This window comes from Rhinolophus ferrumequinum, chromosome 11 (genome assembly GCF_004115265.2).
Source record: "Rhinolophus ferrumequinum isolate MPI-CBG mRhiFer1 chromosome 11, mRhiFer1_v1.p, whole genome shotgun sequence".
NCBI classification, from domain to species: Eukaryota; Metazoa; Chordata; class Mammalia; order Chiroptera; family Rhinolophidae; genus Rhinolophus; species Rhinolophus ferrumequinum.
The window spans coordinates 57,012,644-57,037,774 of NC_046294.1; the positions used below are offsets into that span (position 1 = coordinate 57,012,644).

At 38.2% G+C, this 25,131-nt stretch overlaps 1 protein-coding gene across 25 annotated transcripts in view; it reads right to left on the reverse strand.

Annotated features, from left to right (window-relative positions):
* The window catches only part of DLG2 (discs large MAGUK scaffold protein 2), a 1,874,701-nt gene that overhangs the window by 293,146 nt on the left and 1,556,424 nt on the right, over positions 1-25,131 (reverse strand). For 22 of the 25 annotated variants that reach the window (XM_033121658.1, XM_033121661.1, XM_033121660.1 and 19 more), the window contains one exon: positions 2,114-2,216. In XM_033121658.1, the coding sequence (XP_032977549.1) occupies positions 2,114-2,216 (103 nt within the window). Of the gene's footprint in view, positions 1-2,113; positions 2,217-17,159; positions 17,256-20,770; positions 20,880-25,131 lie in introns of those variants that run through there. The other 3 variants (XM_033121682.1, XM_033121683.1, XM_033121684.1) reach the window with 3 other exon arrangements.

Below are 25,131 nucleotides of genomic sequence, written 5' to 3' on the forward strand. Positions count from 1 at the left end.
TTATTATTTTAAAGGCTGAAGGAATTCATCACCACTTACATGATCTTATTTTAAAGACAAATTGTTCATTATTTCCTAAAGATGTCATACTTTAAATGTCCCTAAATGATCTAAACAACAATCCAATTAGTTTTCCATTTCAAACAATAGTTAAATTAAGGCTTAGTTGCATATTAATTTTGCAAATGGGGAAATTGATGTTGCATGACCACATCCACTGATTTAAATCTGTAACAAATTAGAATACAGTTAGACTAATAGGGGAGTCATTCTGTGAATCTGATCTGTACTTTGGCATTCTGAAAAAAGCTTGTTGTTATTACTTACAAGTTTCTTTAGAAGCGCCTTAAAATTGATTTATATGATTTATAAGACATGCTGTGAACAGTACAGCACAATATCCAAATTAATGAAGTACAGCACAATATCCAAATTAAGTATATTGCTTAAAGGAAACTAAGTGGTAAGGGAACTTAAGATGAAGATTTATGCTGATAGAACTAGGACATGCTTGTCCTTTATTGCAGCATTTAAGGCTGGAAAGCATTCTGTTGATGGTCACTTAACGGCTTTCTTTACTGCCAACAGCTGCTAATTGGTATAACTATAGTTTTGACCATCTTACTAGTCTACAGAATTGTTTGAGATGAAATTTTTCAGAAATGGGAAAACAGGCAGGGATATTTATGTCATATGCCAGGTTATGGTGAAGGGCATAGAGTTTGAGATTGAAAGAAAACAGCTGTCGAGGAAATGGAAGAATCCCATGAAAAAGTTTATGCGAAGTAGAATTTGTTCATCAAATTGTGCTGACCTATACCTTTTCATTTTCTATTTTACATTGGACTCTTTGGAGCCATGTATTCCTATTAGAAGACATATCTTCTAATTTTTAAGTAGTAGGAGAACTTCCGATAACTGTCTGAGAAGAACATGTTCCCTTGGTGTTGTCACCATTCCTCTTTGACAGTCACATACCCCCTACTTGCCAGCTCTCTAGCCACATCTGGACTAGGACAATAGGAGAAGGCACTTAATCATTTTTTCTGTTGCTAAAACCATTGCAAATTCTAGTCAGGCAAAGTGAAAGTAATGTACCAAAACACATGTAGCAGAATGTTTTCTCTACTCTCACGTAAAATATGTGATTGGCCACCATTAATGGTAAAATCTAAGATGTGACAGGAAAGACACAAACGTCAGTCTTCCAAACAACAGTAAGCCAATTGACATTAAAAATTATTTGAAAAGCCAAAGAAGCTCTATATACCCACTTACACAAAAGCTCTTCCTTGATGGTACCTTATATTTTCATATTTGGCTGTTTCATACTTCTGTCCGCTAGCCATGTATTCCAAAGGCAATTAACTACATTTCTTGAAGACAAAAGCCATACTCCTCTGTTGTTGTTTTTTTTGTAGAAAGTCTAGCCCACAGTGTGCTTAACTATATTTCATTATCAAAAGAGTAATCCATATACAAATTTGCTAAGAAATCAACTACACGATAGATAACATCCCAGTGGTCTCATTGAACCTCATTCTGACCACAGAAACAGATGTTGAAACAAACCAAAGATTAGTGTATGACTAATCCAATTTATGACCTCTCACCAAGTCTCAGGCTTTATAGTGATATATTTCAAATAAGCGATAGTGTAGCAAAAAGGGTGAAACATAAAAATCCATATCAAGGATATCCAAAAACCATGTTAGTGGTAATAAAAGTTAATGCCACAAGGAGACAATGTGGTCTACTGATCTATTTCTGTGGATGAAATCTCTCCCCATTGCTTCCTAAACCTTAATTATTTTTGTAGTATCCAATGCTGAGCAAAAGTGTGTACTACCAGATAACAATAAAAATGAAATAAAGTTGATTCTAGCTGTTATTTATTTGAACTCATATTTCAATCAGCGTTTTTTCTAACTGCTGTTGGAACATTAAGGGGAACAAAGCCTCATGTTCATGGGACATGAAACATTGATTTTGCAAAACAGGCAGTTTTCAACACCCTTGTTGGTGGTGACTGATTAATACAGGTGACCAGAAATGCGGGTACACATTCACACATGCATTTATGAACACAATAGAAGTTCAGGTTCTCACTGACCTTCCGGTTGGTATTGTGCTATAATTGTCACCGTCTGTCCAGCTCCCTTTAGTGCAGCAGCAGCCTGTTCATGGGATGCTCCACGGAGGTCAATGCCATTAACCTGAAAGACAGGAAGCCAGAGAATTTTGGTGTTTCACAAGGCATATTATTCAGATAGACAGGATCAAAAAAGGTTCCCCAAACGGAGAGGCTAAGATTACGTCACCTGCCTCAAAACCCTTCCTGTCCTACCCAGGCCTTTGAGTGTTAACTGATAGGTTCCATGCTCTTGAGAACTTCGAGTTAGCAGACGCATGAAATTTCGTCTTGTGGTGTTTGTGCTGTGGTTTGACTGGGTTAAAACTTTTTTGTCTACTACCCACATCCCCAGGGATTGTAGTGTGTGCATTTAATATGCCTCTGTGAGCTTCCTAAATTTCTGGGGTAGATCGAAGCCTTCAAAATTAGAGGAAAAACAGGACAATAAAGAGAGACACATGCAATGCGTATAGACAAGTATGTGCTGACAGATTAATATATTCAGATGAGGTTCTGGGAGACTGAATGGAATAGGGCTGGCTGTCTGCCAAATCCCTGTCTTTGGTCATATGCCTGGTCCTGTCATCCAGAGCTTGGTTAGATAGCCCTGAGCCTTGTTCCAAAATAAACTTGACTGCCCCATTTCTCATGCACAATTCCGGCATGAATTCTGACAAAATAAAATAAAGAATGTCTGGAGTTTATGTTGCTGTTTCTAACTCCCATTTTGGGGCCCATGCCAAAAGAGAAACAGAACATCTAAAAAACAAGCACAAAACTCTGCCAAGAGGGAAAAATTTTTCTGAAGTCAAACTTAATGAGAAGCAAAAGCTAAAATCTTTCTCCAATCAATTCAGTATAAGTCAACACAATATAATTACTGATTGCTTTTCAATGACACAGCTCTCTTTCTTCCCCGGGGAAAGGGAGGATGGGTAGGGAACAAAGGTGAACAAGATAAGCCCTAGGAAGCTCTCCTGCTTCGACTGAATACACAGTAAGTCCAGTTTTCTAACCTATGTGGAGCTAGGTTTTTGCAGATGACATTAAAACTCTTCTTCTTTTATTTACAGGGAAGGTGGCTACAGCCCATGAAAAAGAATAAAATAACTGATCGGTTTATCTACACATAAAATTTAGAATCTTATTTGGCCTTTCCTCAATCCTCTTTGACAATGATATTGGGGGTGGGGATGGGGGTGGTGGTTACCGCTGTTTCCCTATCAGTCCTGGAACATCAATTCCTACATCCTGGTCCTCTCATAATAAATAACCTTGTGAAAGTGTCCTTATTCACTTCTATAAATTTCCTGGCCTCTTCCCTGGCTTTCTATTCCGGTGAGCTCCTTACTGAAAGCACCGATTACACACAGTAAATTGGGAAGTCCACTAAGCTAGGCTTGTTCTGGCTGTGCCACTCACTACCCTAGTGACGCCTAAGCCTCAGTTCTCTCCTGCCTCTTTGAGTTAGACTCAAAAAGCTCCTTGAGTCTCATAGCCCCTCTGAACTATAAAATCTCAGATCTGCTCCTTGGTAGATGGCAGTCATTTCAGAGACTGTCCAGGCATTGATGAGTCAGAGAAGTATGACTCAGAGAGCCGGAAGAGACAGGAAAAGTAATTTGATCTAGGCTCTTGCCTGCCGCACAAATGCCAGGGACCAAATAATCTCTTCTCGTGTCAAACAATTTGAGTTAGCTTTTTATTAAAAAAAAATAATATGTGATTAAGGAAAATGCAGTCTAATGGTTCAGAAAAGTATATGAGGAAAAGTAAAAAGTCCCTCCACCATCTGCACTTCTGTGGTAATCACTGGGAGCAGTTTCTTGCGTATACTTTATAGATATCTACTATAGCACATGTAAGCACACAGCTTTATTTCTGTTTCTTTCTCTGTTTTAATGTACTATCGCCTTTTAATTTAAATGAAGAGGATCGTATCATATATAAAATTCTATAACTTATTTTTGTTTTGCTTTTTATTTAACCGTGTATCTTACACATCTTCCAGGTCAGCTTACATCATTCTATCTTTTTAATGGTAGCCTACTCCATCATACAGATATACCAGAGTGTTTTCAATACGATCCCTATTGATGTAGTTAGGGTTGTGTCCGCTTTTTGCTACCGCAAACACTTATGCATGTGCTTCTAAAGGATAAATTCCCTGGAAATATACTTCCTAGGTCAAATATACATTATTTATTTCTTTCGATGTGCTATTGCACATTTTAAAAATGACTATTCACTACATAAATAGGAACTAATAAACAAGGAAACAAAAACAGGCTATAATCTCATTGCCCAGATAATGTATTGATATAACAATTAAATTAATTTGTGTACATAATGCATACATGAAAGTTAAAGCAATATAAAAAGGCATTAAAGTGAACGATTCCTCCTACCTCATATTATTCTCTCCAAAGTAACCATGTTGATGGTGCTTGTATGTACTACCAATTATTTTTGTTATGAATATAGCAGGTTTATGAAATTATAAATAATTTAAAACTTTTATACAAATAAGATCATATTTTCTACATTGTTTTATACCTTGATTTTTTCCCCCACTTACTAATATATCTTAGAGCGCTTTCTTCATTTACATATTCCTATATATTATCTCATTTTTTTAAACAACTGTGCAATGTTCTATTATTCAACATAAAACCATTTATTTTACCAGGGCATGGTTGCTGGATCCTTAGGTTGCTTCAGTATTTTGCTATTGTAAATAATACTGTAATAAATATCATCTAACAGTAACTTGTTGGATAAAGGGTATGAGTGTTAAATCTTGATAGCTATTGCCAAGTTCCCTCCCCAAATGTAGCATTACTTTATACTCCTTGGCTACTTCCTTACAATCATAAAAACTGTATATACCCCAACATTTGACCTTTGCTATTCTGATAGGTAGAAATTGTATTTTTAAATTTTGCATTTTTCCAGTTATGAGGTTAAGTTTCTTTTTATATATTTGTTGGTTATTTAAATTTCTTTTTGCCTAAAATGCCTGTTTACTTATTTTGCTTATTTTTTATTTGGATAGTTTCTTGTTTTAAAACTGTATCTGCATATTAAAAATATTAGTGTTCCATCTCAGATAACTGTTGCAAATACACTTAACTAGTTTGGTATTTGTATTTTGTGTTATTATATTTTAACTATTTTAACTTTTCCCTGTATGATATTTCTTGTCAATCAGAAGTTTAAATGTTTTATATAGGCATATTTATCACTTTTTTTTCCTCTTTAGCTTTTGAGTTTTGTATTGTATCTTCCTTACTCCAACATATTTAACAAATTACCCAATGTTTTCTTCTAGTACAACCATAGTTTAATTTTTAGCTACTTAATCTTTGATGTACTGGAATATATTTTGGTGTTTGATGCAAGACCCAGGTAAACAACCCACTCTTTCTTGGACCTTTCTAGCATCAAATTTCTACAACTTTCAATATTCTAATTATCCTCTAAAATTTTCTCAGTTAGTGCACTAAGAGAACATGGAAAAGGGAGAAGAAACAACAGATTTGAACTTAGAGAGAACTGGGTTTGAATCCTGAGTCTACCAGTTTTACCTAAGTAACTTGGGAAAGTTACTTAACTTCTCTGAACCTTTACAGGTTTCCTTACCTGTAAAATGGGTATAATACCTACCCATCAAGGCTGTTACATGAAATAAATGAGACAAAATTGGAAAGCCCTTAACACAGAGCCTGGTACAAATAGGCATTCAGCAAATAGTATCTATTATTGTTGTGAGTATTTCTTCAGAGAGCTGTGGTTATAAGAGATGAAATAAAATCTAATGGAAATTAACCAATACATAATACAGTATGTGGATTACTTCATGTCCCCCTGCCTTCCCTCCTAGGAAGACAGAAATTCAGCACTGGAAGAGCCTTAAAAACTTAATCACTCAGCACTCACACATCAGAGATGACCCCCATAAGGGAAGGGACTTGCCCAAAGTCATATCAGAATTAGCCCAGGGTCAGGACCAGCCAGGGCTTCTCTTGCCCAGCCCAGACCTCTCTGTGCTGTAGAAGATGTGCCTGACCATAGGTTGTGTCCCACTGGGCAGTAATAACCAGCTCTTGTTCATGCTAGGCCTAATTCTACCTGCGTCTCTACATTTGTAGAACACTTGATACCACGGTTATCCTCAAGAATACCACATAGCCTGTGTATCTGTGGATTTCCCTTCAGGTTTTTAGCACACATGCTTTCTTCCAGTGTTTCAAACTTTCCAAGGTCCCTTTGATTCTTATTTCTATCCCTGAGGTTTAAGGCTTTATCGGTAATCTTTTCTCAAATATCATTTTCAGAGGTATTCAAAAACAGTTTACATCATTGATATGACATTTTAAAATACCAAGTGTGACACGGACTCATATATTTATTATTTCTACTTTTCTGCTTCCGTTTGAATTTTCTCTTCTTGAGGCATTGTAGACCAACTTATAATGATCAGATCATGTAGGGCTGAAACAAAAGGCTTCGGGCAGGCTAGAAAAATTCCATCTATTGCCATCTCCTTATGTATACAACTGTCATGGGATCATAGACAAAAAATAAATTCTATTTGTTATGATATCCTTTTCACAACCATGGATAGAAAGTCTAGAACTTCTTGTTGAGTCAAGCAGTTGAAGGTTTTTTTTGTTGTTGTTTTTTTCAGATGCTGATGTGAATGAAGGCAAATGGTATACCACGTCCAGAGTCAACATTTTTTCTTTTTGTTTTTAAAAGATGAGCGTTACGTTTGCTACTTCAGCTGCTAGGGTCCCTGGTCTGGGGTTCTAGGGGTTCCCTAAATACATAATTCTACGTTCGCCAGAAATATTTATCTATTTCTTAGACTTATAGAAAGAGTAATATCAGAAAGAGAGAATTTCAGAAAGGGGAGAGCCTTTGTGATCCTCTTCAATCCCTGATGTAAACAATTAAGCTGATTCAAGCACATTATTCTTATACCCTCGTCCCTCACCGGTTGATCTTTTTCATTTCTCCGATACAGGTATTTCTGCATCCTTGCACATCCTATTTTACTCATATAGAACGTAATTTTTCATCTCTCCCTCACCTGGAAAACTTCTCTCAGTTCTTAAAGGTTCAATCTGAATGGACTGGTGGCATTTGCTTACTTGTAAACTCCTAAAGGTGTCGTACTGGAACTTGTATCCCTCGCATAGTGCCTGGCAAGCAGGAGATGCATGATAGGTGACGAGGTGAGTGAACAGCAAGCTAGTGAGTGAAAAATCCATTCATACTACATTATCCCAGGCCGATGGTCATATAAGCTTTATGTGAGCCTGGCTTCACACTGACGAAGAGCTCACTATCTTTCAGGGAAATCCATTCCACTTGGGGTCAACTCTAGCGATACAAAAAGTTCTTTGTGTTGAATCTAAATCATCTGCCCTCTGAGGGTTCAGAAAATATTTCTTCTTTTCTTTGATTTCTTCTCTTATGTGGTCCTCTTCTAATATTTGAAGACAATTTTCTCTTTTTCAGGTTAAATTACCTCACTCCCTTCCCTATCCCTTCGTATCATTCTCTCTAAGTGACAATTTGCCTCCAGGGACAGAGAACTTCCTCCTTCTCTAGTCTGTCCACTCCATTTTGGGATGGCTCTTATGAGTGATATTGTTAGCATCTTGATTTTATTTAATACCTCATCAGACTCAGCGGAGTGCATACGAGGGCAGTTATGGCAACATGGCTGTTCACTTTTAGCTATTACCTTTTAGTGTGCTCCTCGTGTAGTATCTAGAGCTAAACATAGTGCTGATACAAATTCTTTAAAATATCCATTTTAATCATTTCCTCTTCCAATTCAAGGGAAGGAGTGAACCAGAGTGACACATAGCCATTGTTAAGCAATTTATTATGCAGTAGAGGACAATGACAGGTAAACACAATTAAAAGTGCCTGGTGGTAAGTAATATGACAAGAAAAGATCAAGGCCACTGTGAGTTGTGTCCTTTTTTAAAAAAAGAAATAAGTAAAAGATCAGAATGCTTTGGGACCCAGAGGAGGGGCCTTTATCAAGGTCTGAGGAGGTATGAGAAGGTTTTCTGCAGGAAGTGACATCAGAAACAAGATCTGAATGAGTTATCCAGGAAGGGTTGTGGAGAGAGGGATGGGCAGAGGGGAAGGCACATACAGAGAGGGAAGTCAGATGTGTCAGAATCCCTGTGAACATGAGAGGGGGGGGTCTCGCACATCTGAAAAATAGAAAGTAGTTGTTACTGAAGGACGGAAAGGGGAGAAAAGAGACTGGGAAAGAGGTGAGAGATGAGGAGAAATGAAGGTGACGATGTGGATGACGGTGATGGTGATGACAGTGGTGACAGATGACATGTATGTACTTACTCTGTGGCGGGCACTATTCTAAGCATTTCTGTATACCAATTCCCTTAACCCTCATAACAGTTCTATGAAGCCAGGACACATGACAATGCCAGCTTTATAGAGGAAGACACTGGGGCATAGACAGATTAAAGTTGGTGCAAAAGTAATTGTGGTTTTTGCAATTATTTTTAACCTTTTAAACTGCAATTACTTGTGCACCAACCTAATAACTTGCCCAAGGTTTCACTGTTCATATATGGCAAAGCCAGGAATTAAATGCAGGTAAACTGGTTTAAGAGTTTGCATTCTTAACCATGACACACTACTGCCTCTCAAGGATTTGGTGGTACAGGCTTGTTAAGCCACTTTAGTGAATTTTGAGTTTATTGTGACTACAGTGGGGAACCGTTCCTCAGCTTAGAATTGAGAAATATTATTTTACCATCACTCCTGTACAAACAGGAGTGCTTACAGCTAGAGAAAATACAGGGAATATGTAAGAGGCACGTGCTATCGCCAACCCAACTAAGAGCCTCCCAAGTTGAATGGATCCTTTCGGTGATGCTTCTCAGAAGAGAGCAACACTGCTTGTGGCTGTTGAGGTTTCCCATCCCTGTTCATGACATATGGAAACAGTGTCATGGCAAGAACACTGGGTTTAGATTTGGAAAGGCCAAGATTCAAATCTGGTCTCATCACTTACCAACTCTATGACCTTGGGTACTTGGATAAGTTACTTAACTTCTTTGACCTTCAGTTTCCTCCTAGCAACACAAGATATTAACCCTTATTTTGCTGGGTTGTTGTCTGGATAATTAATGCAAATAAAGTACTTCACATAACAGTTGGCACATTGAGTAGGTACTCAATCAACGGTTGCTATTTGTATTATAGCATATCCATTATCTATGGAATCCAGATTTTAAAGTCTGTACTTTTATTAGTAATAGCAAAATCAGAGAATAGATTTGGTATAAGATTGTCTTGGAATAGCTAAGAGTAGCTAAGAACTACAAATTTAAGTGAATTATTAATTGTGAAAAAGGACAAAGGGGCAACCCAGGGGAAAAGGCTAGATAATTGGAACCAGATTTCAATTAAAATTAGTCAGGTACAGAACACGAGGGACTGTTTCAAGCAAGTTATTTCACAGTTGGGGGTCTGGTTGCTATGTGGCACTGGGGCAGCAGTGAAGAAACTGGGGCAGAATCCAAACTGTTTCTACTTTCTTCAGACTAGAGGTGGTAAGATGAACAGATATATTACCAGTGAAGTAAATGTAGCAGGCTCCATCTTTTCTCAAGAGGACAAAAAATATCTATTTTCATTTTCCTGAAGGGATACAAGGTAGTGAGTTGGAAATTTCGGTTCAGTTGCTAACTCTGCCACTAACCGACTCAGGCCCATCGATAAGCTGCTATGCAAAATGGAAGATAATAGGTCCAACTGTCTCTAGGGTCCCCTGTGACTCAAAATTCAATGACTTCCATGGTTTAAAAATAACATCTCCAAAGTGTTTTATAGTTAGAAAACTGTTTTCCCACCTCACATTTCATACTGAACAAGGTGAGGCATAAACAAAAAATATAATAAAAGTATTCACATGTATTAACTGATCCTTATCACATACTTGTGAGGGAAGCAAGGGAACTATAAATATCCTATTTAATCTTGAATTGTGAGCAGGCTGGCATAGAGCACGGAGAGAGAGAAAGGAAACATGGTGGCACCAAAAGTGGACCTTGAATGTCAGGTTAAGAAGCTTTGCCAATATATGGAGCATAGAAAAATAGTTAATGTTAATAATCATTTAAATAAAATAAAAGCAGGGGAGGGTTTTTTAGGAGCATTGACTATAACTTGATTTGTGTTGGGGTTGGCGGGGAGGGGATAATGATGGCATCAGTGAAAAGTTGGGGTTGAAGAACTAAATGATCAAAGATAGGATAATCAGATGGGAGACTACTGCAATATTACAAATGATAGACGATTAAGACCTGCATTAGAAAAATGAGAATGGAATTGAGGGTGGGAAATGGGGCAGAGACTTGAGAGAGGACACAGAGGAAGGTTCTATGTAACTGTTCACCTCCAATACCTCTGGGAACCAAACAGAGTTTAAACAATACGTATAATGTTGAATGGGTTGGAAATGAGGGATGAGAAGGTGACTAGAGGGGAGAGGATGCCGTGAATCAAGATGGGAACACAGGGTGAAAAGTGGGTTTGGACCAGAGGATAATTCATTTGTTTAAGATACGCTGAGTTTGCCGTGTCTACTGGACATCTATAGTTTTGCAGGCAGTTGCAAATGATCTATATGGAGCTCAGAACAATAGTTAACGTTCATCATCATTTCAGTGTTGGTGTTTCTAAGTTGAGTAGCCTGACCTGGCTAGACCCAAATGTAGAAAAGTCTTGCTGTACAAAACTGGGATAATAAGAATACCCACACTGCAGAGTCTGTAAGGTTAGATTAGTTGATGCATATAAAACAGAACAGTGCCTGGTATATAATAGGACACATACTTATTAGCTATTAGTTACCTCTCCCCTGACACACCCAAAGGAAGAGGATGACCTGAGCTAGTACTCAGCAGACCCAGGAGACGTGCTAGAGTTCTGGACATTGAAAGAGGAAGTGTGGTACTCTGGAAAGCACTGTCCTTGGAGATAGGTGTCTTGAGTTTCAGTCCCATCCTGCTGTTAGCTTATTTCACTTTGGGAAGTTCCTTTACCTCTCTGGGTCTCAGTTTCTTCATCTAGAAAGAGAGCCTCATGCTTAATCTCTGAGGTCCCTTCCTGTGCTGAATAAACAAGTATATTCTACGCACGATATGTATTTAATTGACAACTTGAGAAAAACAAACGGTTCATTCAGCCTTAAACTTTTCAAATACCCTCTAGCGCATCTCAGAGTGAATGAACTATAAATTGTATTCGAAGTGGAAATTTCTAATTAAGTTCCCTTCTCCTCCTGGAGGCTGTTACACTTGGTGGAGAGTGATAACATTTCTGACAGTAGCTGTATGAGAGCTCAAGACCAGAATCCTCCTGGAGCAGAGGCAAAATGAAAAACTGATATTGGCTATTTACATGTCTCAGCAGTTAAAATTAACATACCTTTTAAATTTGGCTTGATGATGCAAAAATGGGCGTATATTAAAACAACAACAACAACAAACTATAAAAACGTTTTGGTTTGCCAGAGCATTTCATTTTGGAATCTTTAATTGAAAATGGTAAGATATAATTTGGCCATCCGAACCCACTCATTATAGGCCAAAACACAGTACATGACTTTTAGGATTCATGCATTTTGAGTAATAAGGTAACTATAAGAACATGTAAATAAAAATAGTTGGAACCTTACAATATATTATACAAATATAAGCTGAAACTAGTATCTCCAGCTCTGATTCGTCTCTTAACTCTAGACTTGTACATCTATTGGCTTACTTGACATCTCCAGTTGGATGCCTAAGATTTTTCAAACTCATCATGCTCAAAATCAAACTCCTAATTTTCTTCCCAACCTGTTTCTGGGGGAATTTTTCCACTTTCAGCAAACAGTGATACCGACATGCACCATTCAAACCAGAACCTATGTGCTAACCTTCCCCTCCACCTTCCCATGTAATCCATCAACATATCTGTTTACTCTAGCTCCCAGCCATAATTCAATTTCATCCACTTTCCTCCAATCCCACCCCTGTCCCAGTCAGCCAAGCCACCGTTCCTCCCAGGGACACGGCAATAGCTTCTTTATGGGGCTCTCTGCTCTCACTCTGGTTTCCCCACACTCCTCTATCCATTTTTGACCCGACAGCCAGAATGATCTTTTCAAAATGTGTATCAGATCATGCCTCTTTCCTGTTTAATTTTTTTCCATTGGCTTCTTACTGTACTTTGAATAAAATCCAAACTCGCCTTGACCTCAACCCATACTGCTGATTCCATCTATTCCACCCTCTGCCTCCCCCAACTCTTCTACAGCTACAAGGGCCTTCGTTCGACTTCACCTTCACCTAAGGCACTGTTAGCAGCTTTCTGACTGTGGTTCTCTTCCCTAGCTCTTCTCACATTTGATCCTTTATGTTTATAAGTCTCCGATTAAAGGCCAATTCCTCAGAGAGCATTTTGCTGACTACCTCATTTAAAGTAGACTTCCAGCCTATCTTTAATGTCTTGTTTTAATTTCTTATAGCACTTAGGGAGGGCTACCAGATATTTTGCTTATTATCTCACCCATCCCAAGAAAAACTTCCTGTGAGTAGAGACGTGGTCTCTTTTACTTCTATGCCTCTAATATCTGGAACATTACATAGATACTTAACAATATTTCTTGAATTAATAAATGATTGTAACTGTTAGATCACAAATTTTGTTTAAATAATTAAAATGTATTTGAAAACCTTTTATTGCACATTTATTATGAGCCAGGTACTGATCAGAGGCCTTTTCAGAAGGAATATGTCACGTAGGAGAGAATGGCTGAGTAAACTGAACTCAATGGATCAGAATCTTTGAGGGCTCAAGAATCTTTATTCTCAAAAAGCTAATGACAGATGATCAATCAGATATGGGCAGCTCTTATGGATTTGTAGCTCTGTGTTCTCCTATGCACTCTTCCTGTCCCTTCATTCATGCTGTATTTGATTTCGGTCTCAGGTTGTACTGTGACTTTGCTGGTTTATAAACTCTCCCTTTGGGGCTCTGTTACCCACTAGGTCTTGGCAGAATGGCTTGGGACCTTCCTTTAAGACATACTGTGAAAGGGAATATATGAACATAAAAATGGTGATCCATACAACCCATGAAAGACCCATTCTCTTCATTCCAGGGCTCTGTCCATCACACTGTGCTTTGTGCACAGGTCTCTGTTGATACAAATGTCTCTCAGATATGTGTAAGGCGGTAGGTATCATGGTGGAGGTATCCTTGAAGCCCATCCTATGTCTCAGTGCCCTTGAAAACACTGTTGTTATGGATTCACTCTCCTCTCCATCACCCAAGTTCCCAAACTGCTCAAACAAGGGGTCACACTCGGGGGCATGAGGCTAAAATCCTGCTCTCAAAGATCTGCTTCTCACTTCACCATTTAAGCCCTTTATTCTGGATGGGATACGAGTATGTTTCCAGGCTGACAGATTCCTTAGTGTAGGGTCAAATTTGAAGCTGAGGCCTTCCCTTGATGGATGGTGGTAATGAAAGCAACCTTCTGAGTTTGCTCAGCATGTTCTTCCTTTTGAAATCAGTGGACTGACTGCAAATGTTCAATTATTTTTTTAAAAAACTTTTCTGTGGTTTCTGAGAGTAAACTGTCACTAAACTTTATCAACTGTTAAAAACACCATCAACAGGGAACTGATTAAATAAATCATGAAATAGTCATACAATGGAATACTACACAGCCATTAAAAGCAATGGCCTATGTGTTTAATATTCTGATACTGAAAAAATATCCATGATATGTTGCTAAATTAAAGAAAAACAAGTTGTAAAACTGTATATATATGTATCCCTGCTTGTTAAAATAGAAAGGATCTATGATCTGATAGAGAATGCCTGAAAGGTTATACAACCGAATACTAAATGCTGATGGTGGATTCAAAGGCCATGGTGTTGAGGCCATGGTTGGGGAGAAATACTACAAAGGAAAGAAGGGATTGTGTTTTATTTTATAGCCTTTAGTGGTATCTGAATAATTTTTAACTGAACACCTATTGCCAGAACAATTTTAAAAATTATATAAAAAATGTTTGAACTATTGAGTTTGAGGTTTGTGTTGACAGTAAAAAACAAAAAGTGTTGCTAAAGCAAATTAAAAATGCAGTAATGTTTATAGGAAAACTGAGTAAATTTGAATAATCAAATTTTCAAACATGACATAGATCCATTCAATAGATATTTACTGAGTGATTTCTTTCTGGCAGTCTTTGTATTAAGCAATGACTCTGCCCTCAGTGACTTAAAATCTCGCAAAAGTTCTCAACTAGGTCTGGAAATGTGGGGAAGGGGAAGGTGCTTTTTGTTCTTAAAATGTCAGATTTGGGGGTCAACATTGGCATTAATTGTGAAAGGCCTGGGTATGTTAAATGTCCTACAAATTGTGACAAAGTCATACACAGTGAAAAACTGGTCTATCAAAAAGGCAATAGCACATTATGCTAAGTGAAATAAGTCAGATGGAGAAAGACAAATACTGTATGGTCTCACTTATATGTGGAATCCAAAAAATAGAACAAATGAACAAACGAATCAGAAACTGTCTCAGAGATATAGAGGAAAAACTGAGGGTTGCTAGATGTGGGGGGTGGGGATGAGGGAGAAGGTGAGGGGATTAGAAAGCACAGTCGGTAACCACAAGATGGCCACGGGGATACGAAAGACAGTTTGGGGAATATAATCAGTAATGTTGTAAAGATTTTGTAGGGTGTCAGGTGGACACTTGTCTTATTAGGGAGACCACCTCAGGAATGATGTAGATGCCTGATCACTGCACTGTACACCTGAAGCTGAAGTTGAATAATAATGAATCAAGTACAATTTTATATATATATATATATATATATATATATATATATATATATATATACACACACACATACACACACATATATGTAATATATATGTGTATATTATATATGTTTTATATATATGTTTCATATATATCCTATGCTGTACTCGACATCCTGTGACTATATATATATATATAACATATATATAATATATACACACACACACACATATATATATATATATATATACATATATATATATATATATATAGTCACAGGATGTGGAGTACAGCATAGGAATAGAGTCAGTAGAATTGTAGCAGCTATATATGATGTCAGAGGGGTAGTAGATTGGGGGAGGGGGTTATCACTTTGTGAAGAGTATAAATGTCTAACTATTACACTGTTTTGTACACCTGAAACTAATAATAAAAAATAAATTTAAAAAAATGCAATAGCAATTGCAATAATAAATATTGGATCAACATTGTTTTTCACATAAATGTGCTAATTTTAAATGAGCCTTAATGAGCTTATAGTATAGGTGAAAAAGGTTCTTGGTTCTTTATTCCCCCTTGCACAGTTGACCTTGTTCATAAGCATTAAAATCAATTTTAAAGAACGGGAAAAAGTGTTGCTAGAGATACACCTGTCAAATGGTCCATTCCTAAAGCATCTGAAAGACTTGAATAGGAATAAGGTGCTAATAAGGTCAAAATTCATTAATGTACAACTCAAACTCTGGCTACAGCGTGCAGGACTCACCTGGTGTTTATTACATCATAGCTCCTCAGGATAACGACATCCTTTTGTCTTGGGCTTATGTGTATCTTGACATCTGACTATTGCCCATAATTACATTTTAGCATTTCTCTTACTTATTCCTCACCTAAAAATAAGGTCACCATTTCACTGCCTAAAAGCTCCCAGGGAACAAGTTTTTGGAGTTCAGGCAAACTGTGTCAAGGACTCTTAAATCCTCTCTTTCAATTACTTCATCCGTCAACTCAAGGGGAGGAGATCTGAACAGACACGGATGCTGACAATCAAATTATATTTAACACTGTTGTTGAGAAAAGATACTTATTAATCTATTTTCCCTTCATTTTGCTTTTGTTCTTTCTTATTGAATTTACTACTTTAGCTTTAAGCCTTAATCTAGACTATTGCAACAGACCCCCCCACTTCTTATTTTGAAAAAATTCAAACTACAGAATAATTGAAAGGACAGTAATTGAAAATCCATACCATTTTAATGAAGATTCAACAGTTGCTAATATTTTGGCACATTTATTCTCCCTCCCTCTTCTGTCTCTTTCTCTGCCTCTATCTATCTATCTATCTATCTATCTATCTATCTATCTATCTATCTATCTATCTATCTATCTATCATCTCCAAAGAGACACACACATAAACACACATATTTTTTTCTGAACCATTCGAAATATGTGGCAGACATCATGCCATTTCCGACCTAACATACCAGTAAAGAATCTCCTCTGTAAAGATATTTCCTATATATCCACACTGCCATTATTACACCAAAGAAAGCTAACAATAATTATATATTATCCAATATACCTATTCAGATTTCCTTAATTGTCCTCAGAATGTCTTTTATATTTTTTTCTCTTCAATCCAAGATCTAATCAAGGTTTACTTGTATTTTGTTGTTATTATGTCTTTAGTCATTATTAATTTAAACTACTACCTTTTTTCCTCTTTAATGATATTGACATTTTTTTCTTTTTTTTTAAGAGTTCAGGCCAGATGCTTACAGACTGTTCCACATTCTGGATTTGCCTAATTGTTTCTTCCTGATCAGAATCAGGTCAAACATTTTTAGCAAAATCTAGGGAATAACATTATGTACTCTTACTGTATCATGTTTAGGAGGATCAGAACGTGAGGCTGTCTCACTGTTGGTGATACTAAGTTTGTTCCCTTAGTATCACCAACAGTGATAAGTTTGTCCTGGGTTAAGGACCACCAGATCGCTCCAATTCTAAAGGCACCTTTAGAATGGCACTTTGTAAATAATAATCTGTGGGGTGATTTTTTGAGACCATGTGAATATTTTTTTCCCCCAATAAACTTTCATCTCAGTTTTTCTTAAGCATCTAATGAGTATGCTTACCTGAAGTTTACTGAGGGTTGAAAAATGGTCATTTTCTAATTCTTGATTTCTTCCAGAATTATTAGCTGGTATTCTTCTCTGCAGAAGACCTTTCCCTTTATTCTGATATTCTCACTCTCTCTCTCACCCTCCCTCCCTCCCTTCCTCCCTCCCTCCCTCTTTCTTTCCTTCCTTCCTTCCCTCTCCAATTATAGACTCATGATTTTGGTTTTTGATTTATCAAGACACTGTGCGGTAGACTTCTAATTGATCTGCAAGCCTTCCTCTAAATTCTATCTCTCCCTCCCTCCCTTACTCCTTCTTTTATTTCTGCCTCTGTCACATTGACAGCTATCTTGCATATCATGGCTGATCGACTTTTTTTCTAAATACTGCTTTTCAAATTCACACACTATGCAGATGCTCATATTCTCCTATGTTCCTCACAGCATATGGGTTACATGCAAATTCCTTGTCCTCACCTTTAAGGCCATCTAAAACTTGGCTTTTACTACAGTCTTCTCTAGTTTCTTAAGAACACAGACTTTTCTAATATGAGGGAATAGTAGAGTTGATCTTGTCCAATCCTCCCATTTCATAGGTAAGAAGACTGAGGCCCAGGGAAGGAGTCACTTGCCAGGTCATGGAGTATATTTGTCTCAGAGTCCAGATGGAAGTGCCTGTGTTCGGTCTCCTATATTACACATTTCCTCTCCCTAAGCCAATCCTCTGCTGCAGCCAGAAGCTTCACGCACGTCCCTATTCCAGTGTAATTGATCTCTACTTCCCCCGTCCCACTTCCTGTTTCCTAGGATTCTCTGAAATCTTGGTCTTCCTTCATGTCCAGGTCAAGTTCTACTTTTCCAGATTACCTTTTGATGACCTGTGCCACTCACTTGGTCATCAGTCTCACAACCTGGCAGCATTATATAAATTTTCATCCTCCTTCAGTGTTTTATTGTTATTTTTTGAGGTATAGAAGTAATTCAAGCTCATTTTAACTAATTAAAACAATAGAAAAGAACAAATTAATTATCTCCTTTTTTCTACTCTAATCCTCCAGTAACCACTGATAATAAATTGAATATATGATGTCTACATATTTTTTCCACACATATACAATTAATATCCTCACCTATATTCCTGATGTCTAGAATATTACCTGGTACATGTAAGTGAGTGAAGCAAAAGCACATATATTGACCTCCACATATAGTTATTCTTTTTAAAAAATGTATCATATGACACACTGTTGTGTAATTTGCTTTCTTTTTCTATTAAATTACCTTTTTAGGAATTCACGTCACCAATTAGACTGTAAGCCTCATGAGGGCAGTACCAACCATTGTGTTAGTCTTCTTACATTCTTAGAATGTGACACAATTGCTCCTTCTCATAAATTATTATTGAGGATGATTGTAATTACACGTGCCTGATATATCTCTTCCGCTACCCTGATGAAGGACGGAGATTCACAAAGACTTCTACTCCTCTAAAAAAGCATATTAACCAGCTCACCAAGGATTCGGTAGCTAATTCCTATGGCTAATAATGAAAAGACGACAAACTAGAAAAGAAAGTGATGAGAGGAGAACTAATGGAGAAGCTATGCCAGACCTTGAAAAGGAAGGCATCAGCTTTCCTTAGCAGGTGAGGTTTCCTATGCTGAAGCTGCCATCTTGATTGTGGTCTCTGTTGGGAAGTGCTACGTGGACCACACAACATATAGCCTTTACTCTTGGAGCCAATAATTTTACAAAAAGCTTCTTTCAGGCCAATAGGACAGTCTATTGGCAGCCAAGACAGTTTTCTTACCTATGAGATGGGAGGATTAGACAAGATCAACTCTAGTATTCCCTATTACCCAGAAGAAGCAACAAAATCAGTTCAAAACTCTTCAGAAAAGACAAACTTCATAAAATTGAAAGAGGAAGAAAAGCCATATTCTGGAATCACCTTTCCTTCATCGCTTCCTCTGCTCCCTCAACCATATATCAGAACTTCATAAAAGCAGCCAAGACTGTGCACAGTCTCTTACCACCAGTCTCAAGTGAATATTGTAAGCATCAGAAAATTTTCCATTTACATAGTCAGGGAGGTATTTTCAGTCATTTAAATCTTTTCTAATTACAACCAATTCTCTCCTTCCAGCCCTCCTAATTTAGCGCAGAGAACGCCACTCCCTACAGAAAACAACTCCCCGGCGAAGTCTGAGTTTCCATGGTTTGGTGCCGGAGCTCTGGATGTGAACAGAACCAAAAAGCCATACTCTTTGAGTTACGAAAAGAAAACACAGAGAAATCAGGCCCCACTGCCTTGGTTCCCTTCCTAGCACAAAGTAAACGCTCAGTAAATAACGGGAAGGAGGTAAAAAGAGAATCAGGAAAATAGGAACAAATAGAGAGAGCGAATAAAGAGGGAAGCGATCCAGTGAAACTGGCTTTCCTCAATCTGTCTGTGACCAGAAGTTTAAATGTGGAACGTAAGAGGTTTCTAATGAACATAATACTGGCGACCAAATGCTAAGCAAAAAGGTGCTGTGCTGCGGTTGTTATTGTTAAGCATCTCAAGAACTTAGCTGAGCTCAACTTTTCAAACAAGGCAACTGAGGCGCAGAGAGGTTGAAAGCTTCCACCACAGCACAGCTGAGATGAGAGCTCTGTCTGTGCGGTACACGGACTGTGTTTGTGTTCTTTCTCCCCCACAGTTACACTACCCTTTTCTCCTCCAACCCTGGCTGCCTGCAGCCTCAGGCCTGCAGGTGATGCTCTGACAACCACCTGTGCCAGGGAGTGGCTGAATCCATGCCCCCCGCCCATCCGTCCCCCATCTCCAAACACAAATCCCCTTCACCCCCACATCACAAAGGGATGCCTTCTAACAGCAGCTCTGGCTTCTGCTATTGCCTGTCATCTGTGCCTTTCTGTCTCTGTTAACAGTCCCCCAGAGGCATGTTGTCCAGCCCTGCTCCCTAAGGGCTGCTCCCTTCAACCCCAATCAGTCAGTAAGGGGGCCAGCCCCCGTCTCAGCGGCTCTGGCACTTTGGACATTACAGAGAGCTCAACAATACTCCCCCGCCCCCAGCATCTCAATCAACGTCAATGCCTTTTGTATATCATTGTGGCCAAGTTCAGTGCCTCCCCATCCAGCTCGCTCTTGAACTGGACTTCACTCTATACTTGGGGCCAGTTCCTTGAAAGGCTGGCTGCAGGCTCTGACAGGCTGCAGGCTCTGCCACATCTTGTGAGACAGACCAGCATTAACTCAGTAAGCACAGGGGTAGGGAAGGAGAAGCAGCGTTGGAGGCTGTTTGAAACCGGGACCTGGGACTCTCAAATTCCACTCATTGCCCCAACAGTTGCCAACATCAGAATAAAGTACACATGATTAGCCCCTGCTGTTCTTGGCCCTGGGAGTTCTGTGGAACCCAGACATGCAATTCCAGATTCTTTAAAATCCCTTTCTCGATCTTTCCCCCTTACAATTTAGCTTTGCATGCAATTTTCTCTTTTGCCGAACACCTAGCCACCTGGAAAAGTTACCACACACACTGCCCTGCGTGGGTGCGGTCCCTGGGTCTTGAGACGCTGTTTCCCTGCTCTCCACACGCCCTCCTCACCTCAGGGTCTCACCTCTGTGATGCTCTCCTGATCTCTGCATCAGCATCTGTGACTACATTCCCTCACATCTCCCTTCCTTACCTTTCCTCTGCGGCTGTTATTCCCTCCTGCTGCTGATCTCTCTCTCTCTCTCTCTCTCTCTCTCTCTCTCTCTCTCTCTCTCTCTCTCTCTCTCTCCCTCTCCCTCTCCCGCCTTTCTCCTGTCCCCTCCCTCTGAACGATCTGCTTCGACTTTCTCTGTCCATCCCTTTTTTTTTTTTTTTTTCTCTGGTTGATTTCTCCTGCTCTGCTGGGAGGACAGCCTACCACTTACTCTGTTTACCACCTAGTGCAGAGTTTCCGGAATTGCATTGCCCATTTGAAGTCTAAACCGACTTGCTGTGGGAGCCCTATAATTATGCTAATAAAAAATAAATAGTGTTCTTGTTCCATTAATGCAACTGAAACATTGGGTTAGCTGTCAAATACAGGCAAACCAGAGGAGCATGCACTCGAACTGAAATAAAATTATCTCTGCTTGCATTTTGAAATGCCATCTCAGGCTGTCTTATTTATATTTAATGTTCTGTGACTCTAAGTCAAAAACAAGCATAAGTTAGGGTTTTTCCTATGTTGAGCTTCTGGGGAAGCTCCCTAGGATTTATAGGGCCCTGGAGCTGCTGTAGAAAAAAAAAATTTTTTTTTTTAAACCCCCTTGTTTCTGTCTCATGTAGAGCCTTGCTGTAGATCAAGGAACTGATTGAATGTTCAACCTCCAACATTGACATTACAAGCTGAATGTTCTAACTCCAAATCGGCCTCCCCATCTGTCCCTTGTTCCTTAGCACCAGTCAGTCAATAGTAGCTTAACTCTGGGCTTTTGGGTACGTGCATAGCTCAAGGTTTCCCTCATTTCCATGCTAACCTCCATTTCTTACCCATCCTTTGCCAACAGCTCACTCCCTCTTAAAAGCATGAAAACATCACTGCGTTGATATACTCATAATTTTAGTATGGACTTCAGATACAAAATACAGGGTTAAAGAAGCACGTAGGGGAAAAGTCACACCGGAGACACGTGAAATGACTGAGTGAAAACCATGAATATTATGTTAGTAATAGATGATTATGCATGCATAACACCCATTTTCAAGGAATGTATCAGTTCTAAATATTGCTTCTCCTCAAAGTTAGGTGTAAAGAGAAAGTCAGGTAAACTAGGAAAATGGTGTGGCTTTTTCTATGAACAGGGGACAAAATAAATGTGCACAAGATGCATAAATCACTAAGACAAAGTATGTATAGTTGTACAATGTGTTTTGTAGGACAACATATGTAAAAGTACCTGTTGTATGTATGAAAAGTCTCTTTTTTTCTTTTTTGCTGGCTTGTGAGTGTCTGGCCATGTAAGATTCCTTTCACGAGGTCTAATCCACCTGAGGATTAATAAATGGGTGGGTTCTCAAAGCAAAAAACTTGTATTTGGCTCTCTGCCATCTAGAAATTCCTGGCTAATGTTGATCTTTACCAATTGATATGTGAAATAAAAACAATTAACTTCAATAATTTTTTAAAGAAAGCAAATTGTTCTGTAATTATATGTGTGTATATGTATATTTACACACATACATACATACATATGTATCATATGTATCAAAATATAAATAAGTTAGAATAATTCACTATTTTAGATTAGTGGTTTTATGTCCCAATAGGGGCAAAACCCAGGGACAGGTATATTTTAAAGAATATTCAGTGTATATAGCTCTAGCTTCTGTCACCAATTAGCTTTGGAATTTTGTGCTTTAGTTCTTTAATTTATTAAACAAACAAGCAAGCAAACAAACAAATATTGTGCAAGGGAGTCTATGAGGTACCATTCAGAGTTATGGTTCAATCATGTGGTTCAAAAATACATATATATTGTAAGATGTTTGATTCTGGAAAGAACTAAGTACCTCTTTTTGCCACCTTTCGTTGTAAAAGGCATTCGTGTATGCACTCATTCAAACACTCATTCTAGAAACATTTATTTGGGACTTCCTATATGTCAGATCTTAAGCCATAGCCCAAAGATACCAAGATTATTTAGACACAACCTCTGTTCTTGAGGAGCTCTCGATCTATAAGATGATTTCCTACTTTATAGGATTTTATCTTAACGGCCTATTGCAGAATGTCAAAGTTTATGTGCAAAGAACTCAACATATATCCATATTATTAAGTCCTGATGATGATCAGTATTTCACTTTGGCGAACTTTCTCCCTCTCGCCCTCCCCTCCTCTTGCTGCCGCACACTTTTATATCAATGGGGGCAGCGTAGATAGAAGGGAAAGAGTATGGGCTTTGTCCAACAAACTCAGGTTTGGAATTTGTGATCCTGAGCAAGTTAACCTGCTCTGAGATCCCATTTTTACATCTATGATGTGATGACAGAGATATCTACTCCAAGATTTACAGAGTTATAGTGAGGACTGAATAAGATGATGTATATTAGAACCTACTCAATGAATGATGGCTGTTGCTTTTAATATGGAAATTTGGAAAACAATCCTGCTTTGTTTAACATCCTTTTCAAATGAGTAAACCAATAGAGGTAGTTTTTTTTGTTGTTGTTTGTTTGTTTTTGGTTTGAACTTCCGAAGACTCTTTACATACTATCATCCATGGCTTTAACATCTACCCAAGAGTTCTAAAGACCAAGACATCTGTGAGGATTCTGTGGATACTAGATAGCTATGAATCTATGTTAGTTTGGACTATACAAAATTCCCAATATTTGACTTGACCGACAAAAGTGGCAATTGTATATGGTTCAAACTAATACCACTATTGATACCTTTGAAAGCAAATTTGTATTTTGTACTTTCTAATGTGAATGTCATGTAAAATTTAAGAATTGTTTTGGGGGTTTATTTCCTGGTTAAAAAATGTTTAATGAGTAAAATCCATATCATTTGCTTTTGGATTAAGGAAAATAATCTGCCTGGTTCTTTTTTCCAGAGTAGTTTTAGAAGCTTCAAATTTGAGTTTAATATTGTGAAAACTTCAGCCCCAGGCAATGGGGTAAAGAATATTAAAATCCATATTTATTGTTGGCTGTTAAGGAAAAGAGCAAATCTTTGACTATTTTAAGAGAACGACATTAAGATTGCCAAGTAATGAGCTGAAACTTTTCTGACTGTGACATATTACTGAGCAAAAGTATAGAGGAAACTAGTATAAAGAGAGAAAGAGAAAGAGGGACTTTTTTTTTTTTTTTTTTTTGGCTATGTATGTGGGAGAGGATTGGGAGTGTGTAGGAGAAGTGTGAGAGGCTATGTGGGAGAAGGAATGTTTAAAATGTTCAAAGGAAACTAAAATGAAGACAGGAAAATGTACACTGGGACACAGGTTTTCAAAACCAGCTATTCAGACAAGTACTTCTAATGTTGTCATCAGAACCCTTTAGTAGTAGCTTTTGAACTTACATCTATGCTGTCTATTGGGCTGGGGACAGTCTATCTTGTTTATAGACCCATGTCACACTGTCACCTTTGCCTCAGGAAGCCCAATTCAAATCCTATTTCTTCTATGAAATTCTTCCTACCAAGCAAAAGACATTTAGTTCCTCTAGCCCCAAAACTAAAGCAAAGAAAAGTACTTCTATTTTTTCCAACTCCCTACTCCCAGGTGTTTGGGTAAACAGTTTGTGTTTGTGTTTAGCAGTTAACAGGTGAGCTAAGAAATACAATCACACATCTGACATGGCCTCAAGACCATCTAGTCTACATTTATCTAATGTTTACAATGTGTCAGAGGTTGTGCTATGTACTGAGATCAGCAAAAACAAGCCTTGGATTTGCCATCAGGAAGATCACAGCCTTATGTAGTCACCTTTGAAATGTAAAAATATACTAATGCTATAAACAACTCTACAATGTTTTTGAAAATCTTTCCTTATAGGGATTATTGGGAAGCTTATAATTCTGCCATTTGAGATTCAGTACTTTGGCTTTAAGCTTGTTATATATTAAAATCTCGATACAGCTGGGATAATATGTTGCCTTTTTCTTGGTGTTTAACCTCATTGTGAACTGCTGCATCTGATTTTTCAAGAAATACGTTTTCATTGAAGGAGGACAGAAAAAGAGCATAAGGACACTAAAATCCTAGGTATATACAGAGTGTGAGGGAAAAGAGTTTATAGATCAAAAGTGTGGGAAAGGTATCAGAAGTCCGCTTTCACCGGGGAGGAGCAACGTCATTGGGTTTAGAAGATGTGGCAATCACCATAAGAAAGGCCAGTGCCTACTGCTTTTAGAGTTTGAGGCTGGCTCACAGGGCTGTGAACACTGGGTCTGCTGGTGGCTCCGACAAAGATGGGGGGACCATTTACTACCTACTGTGTGAC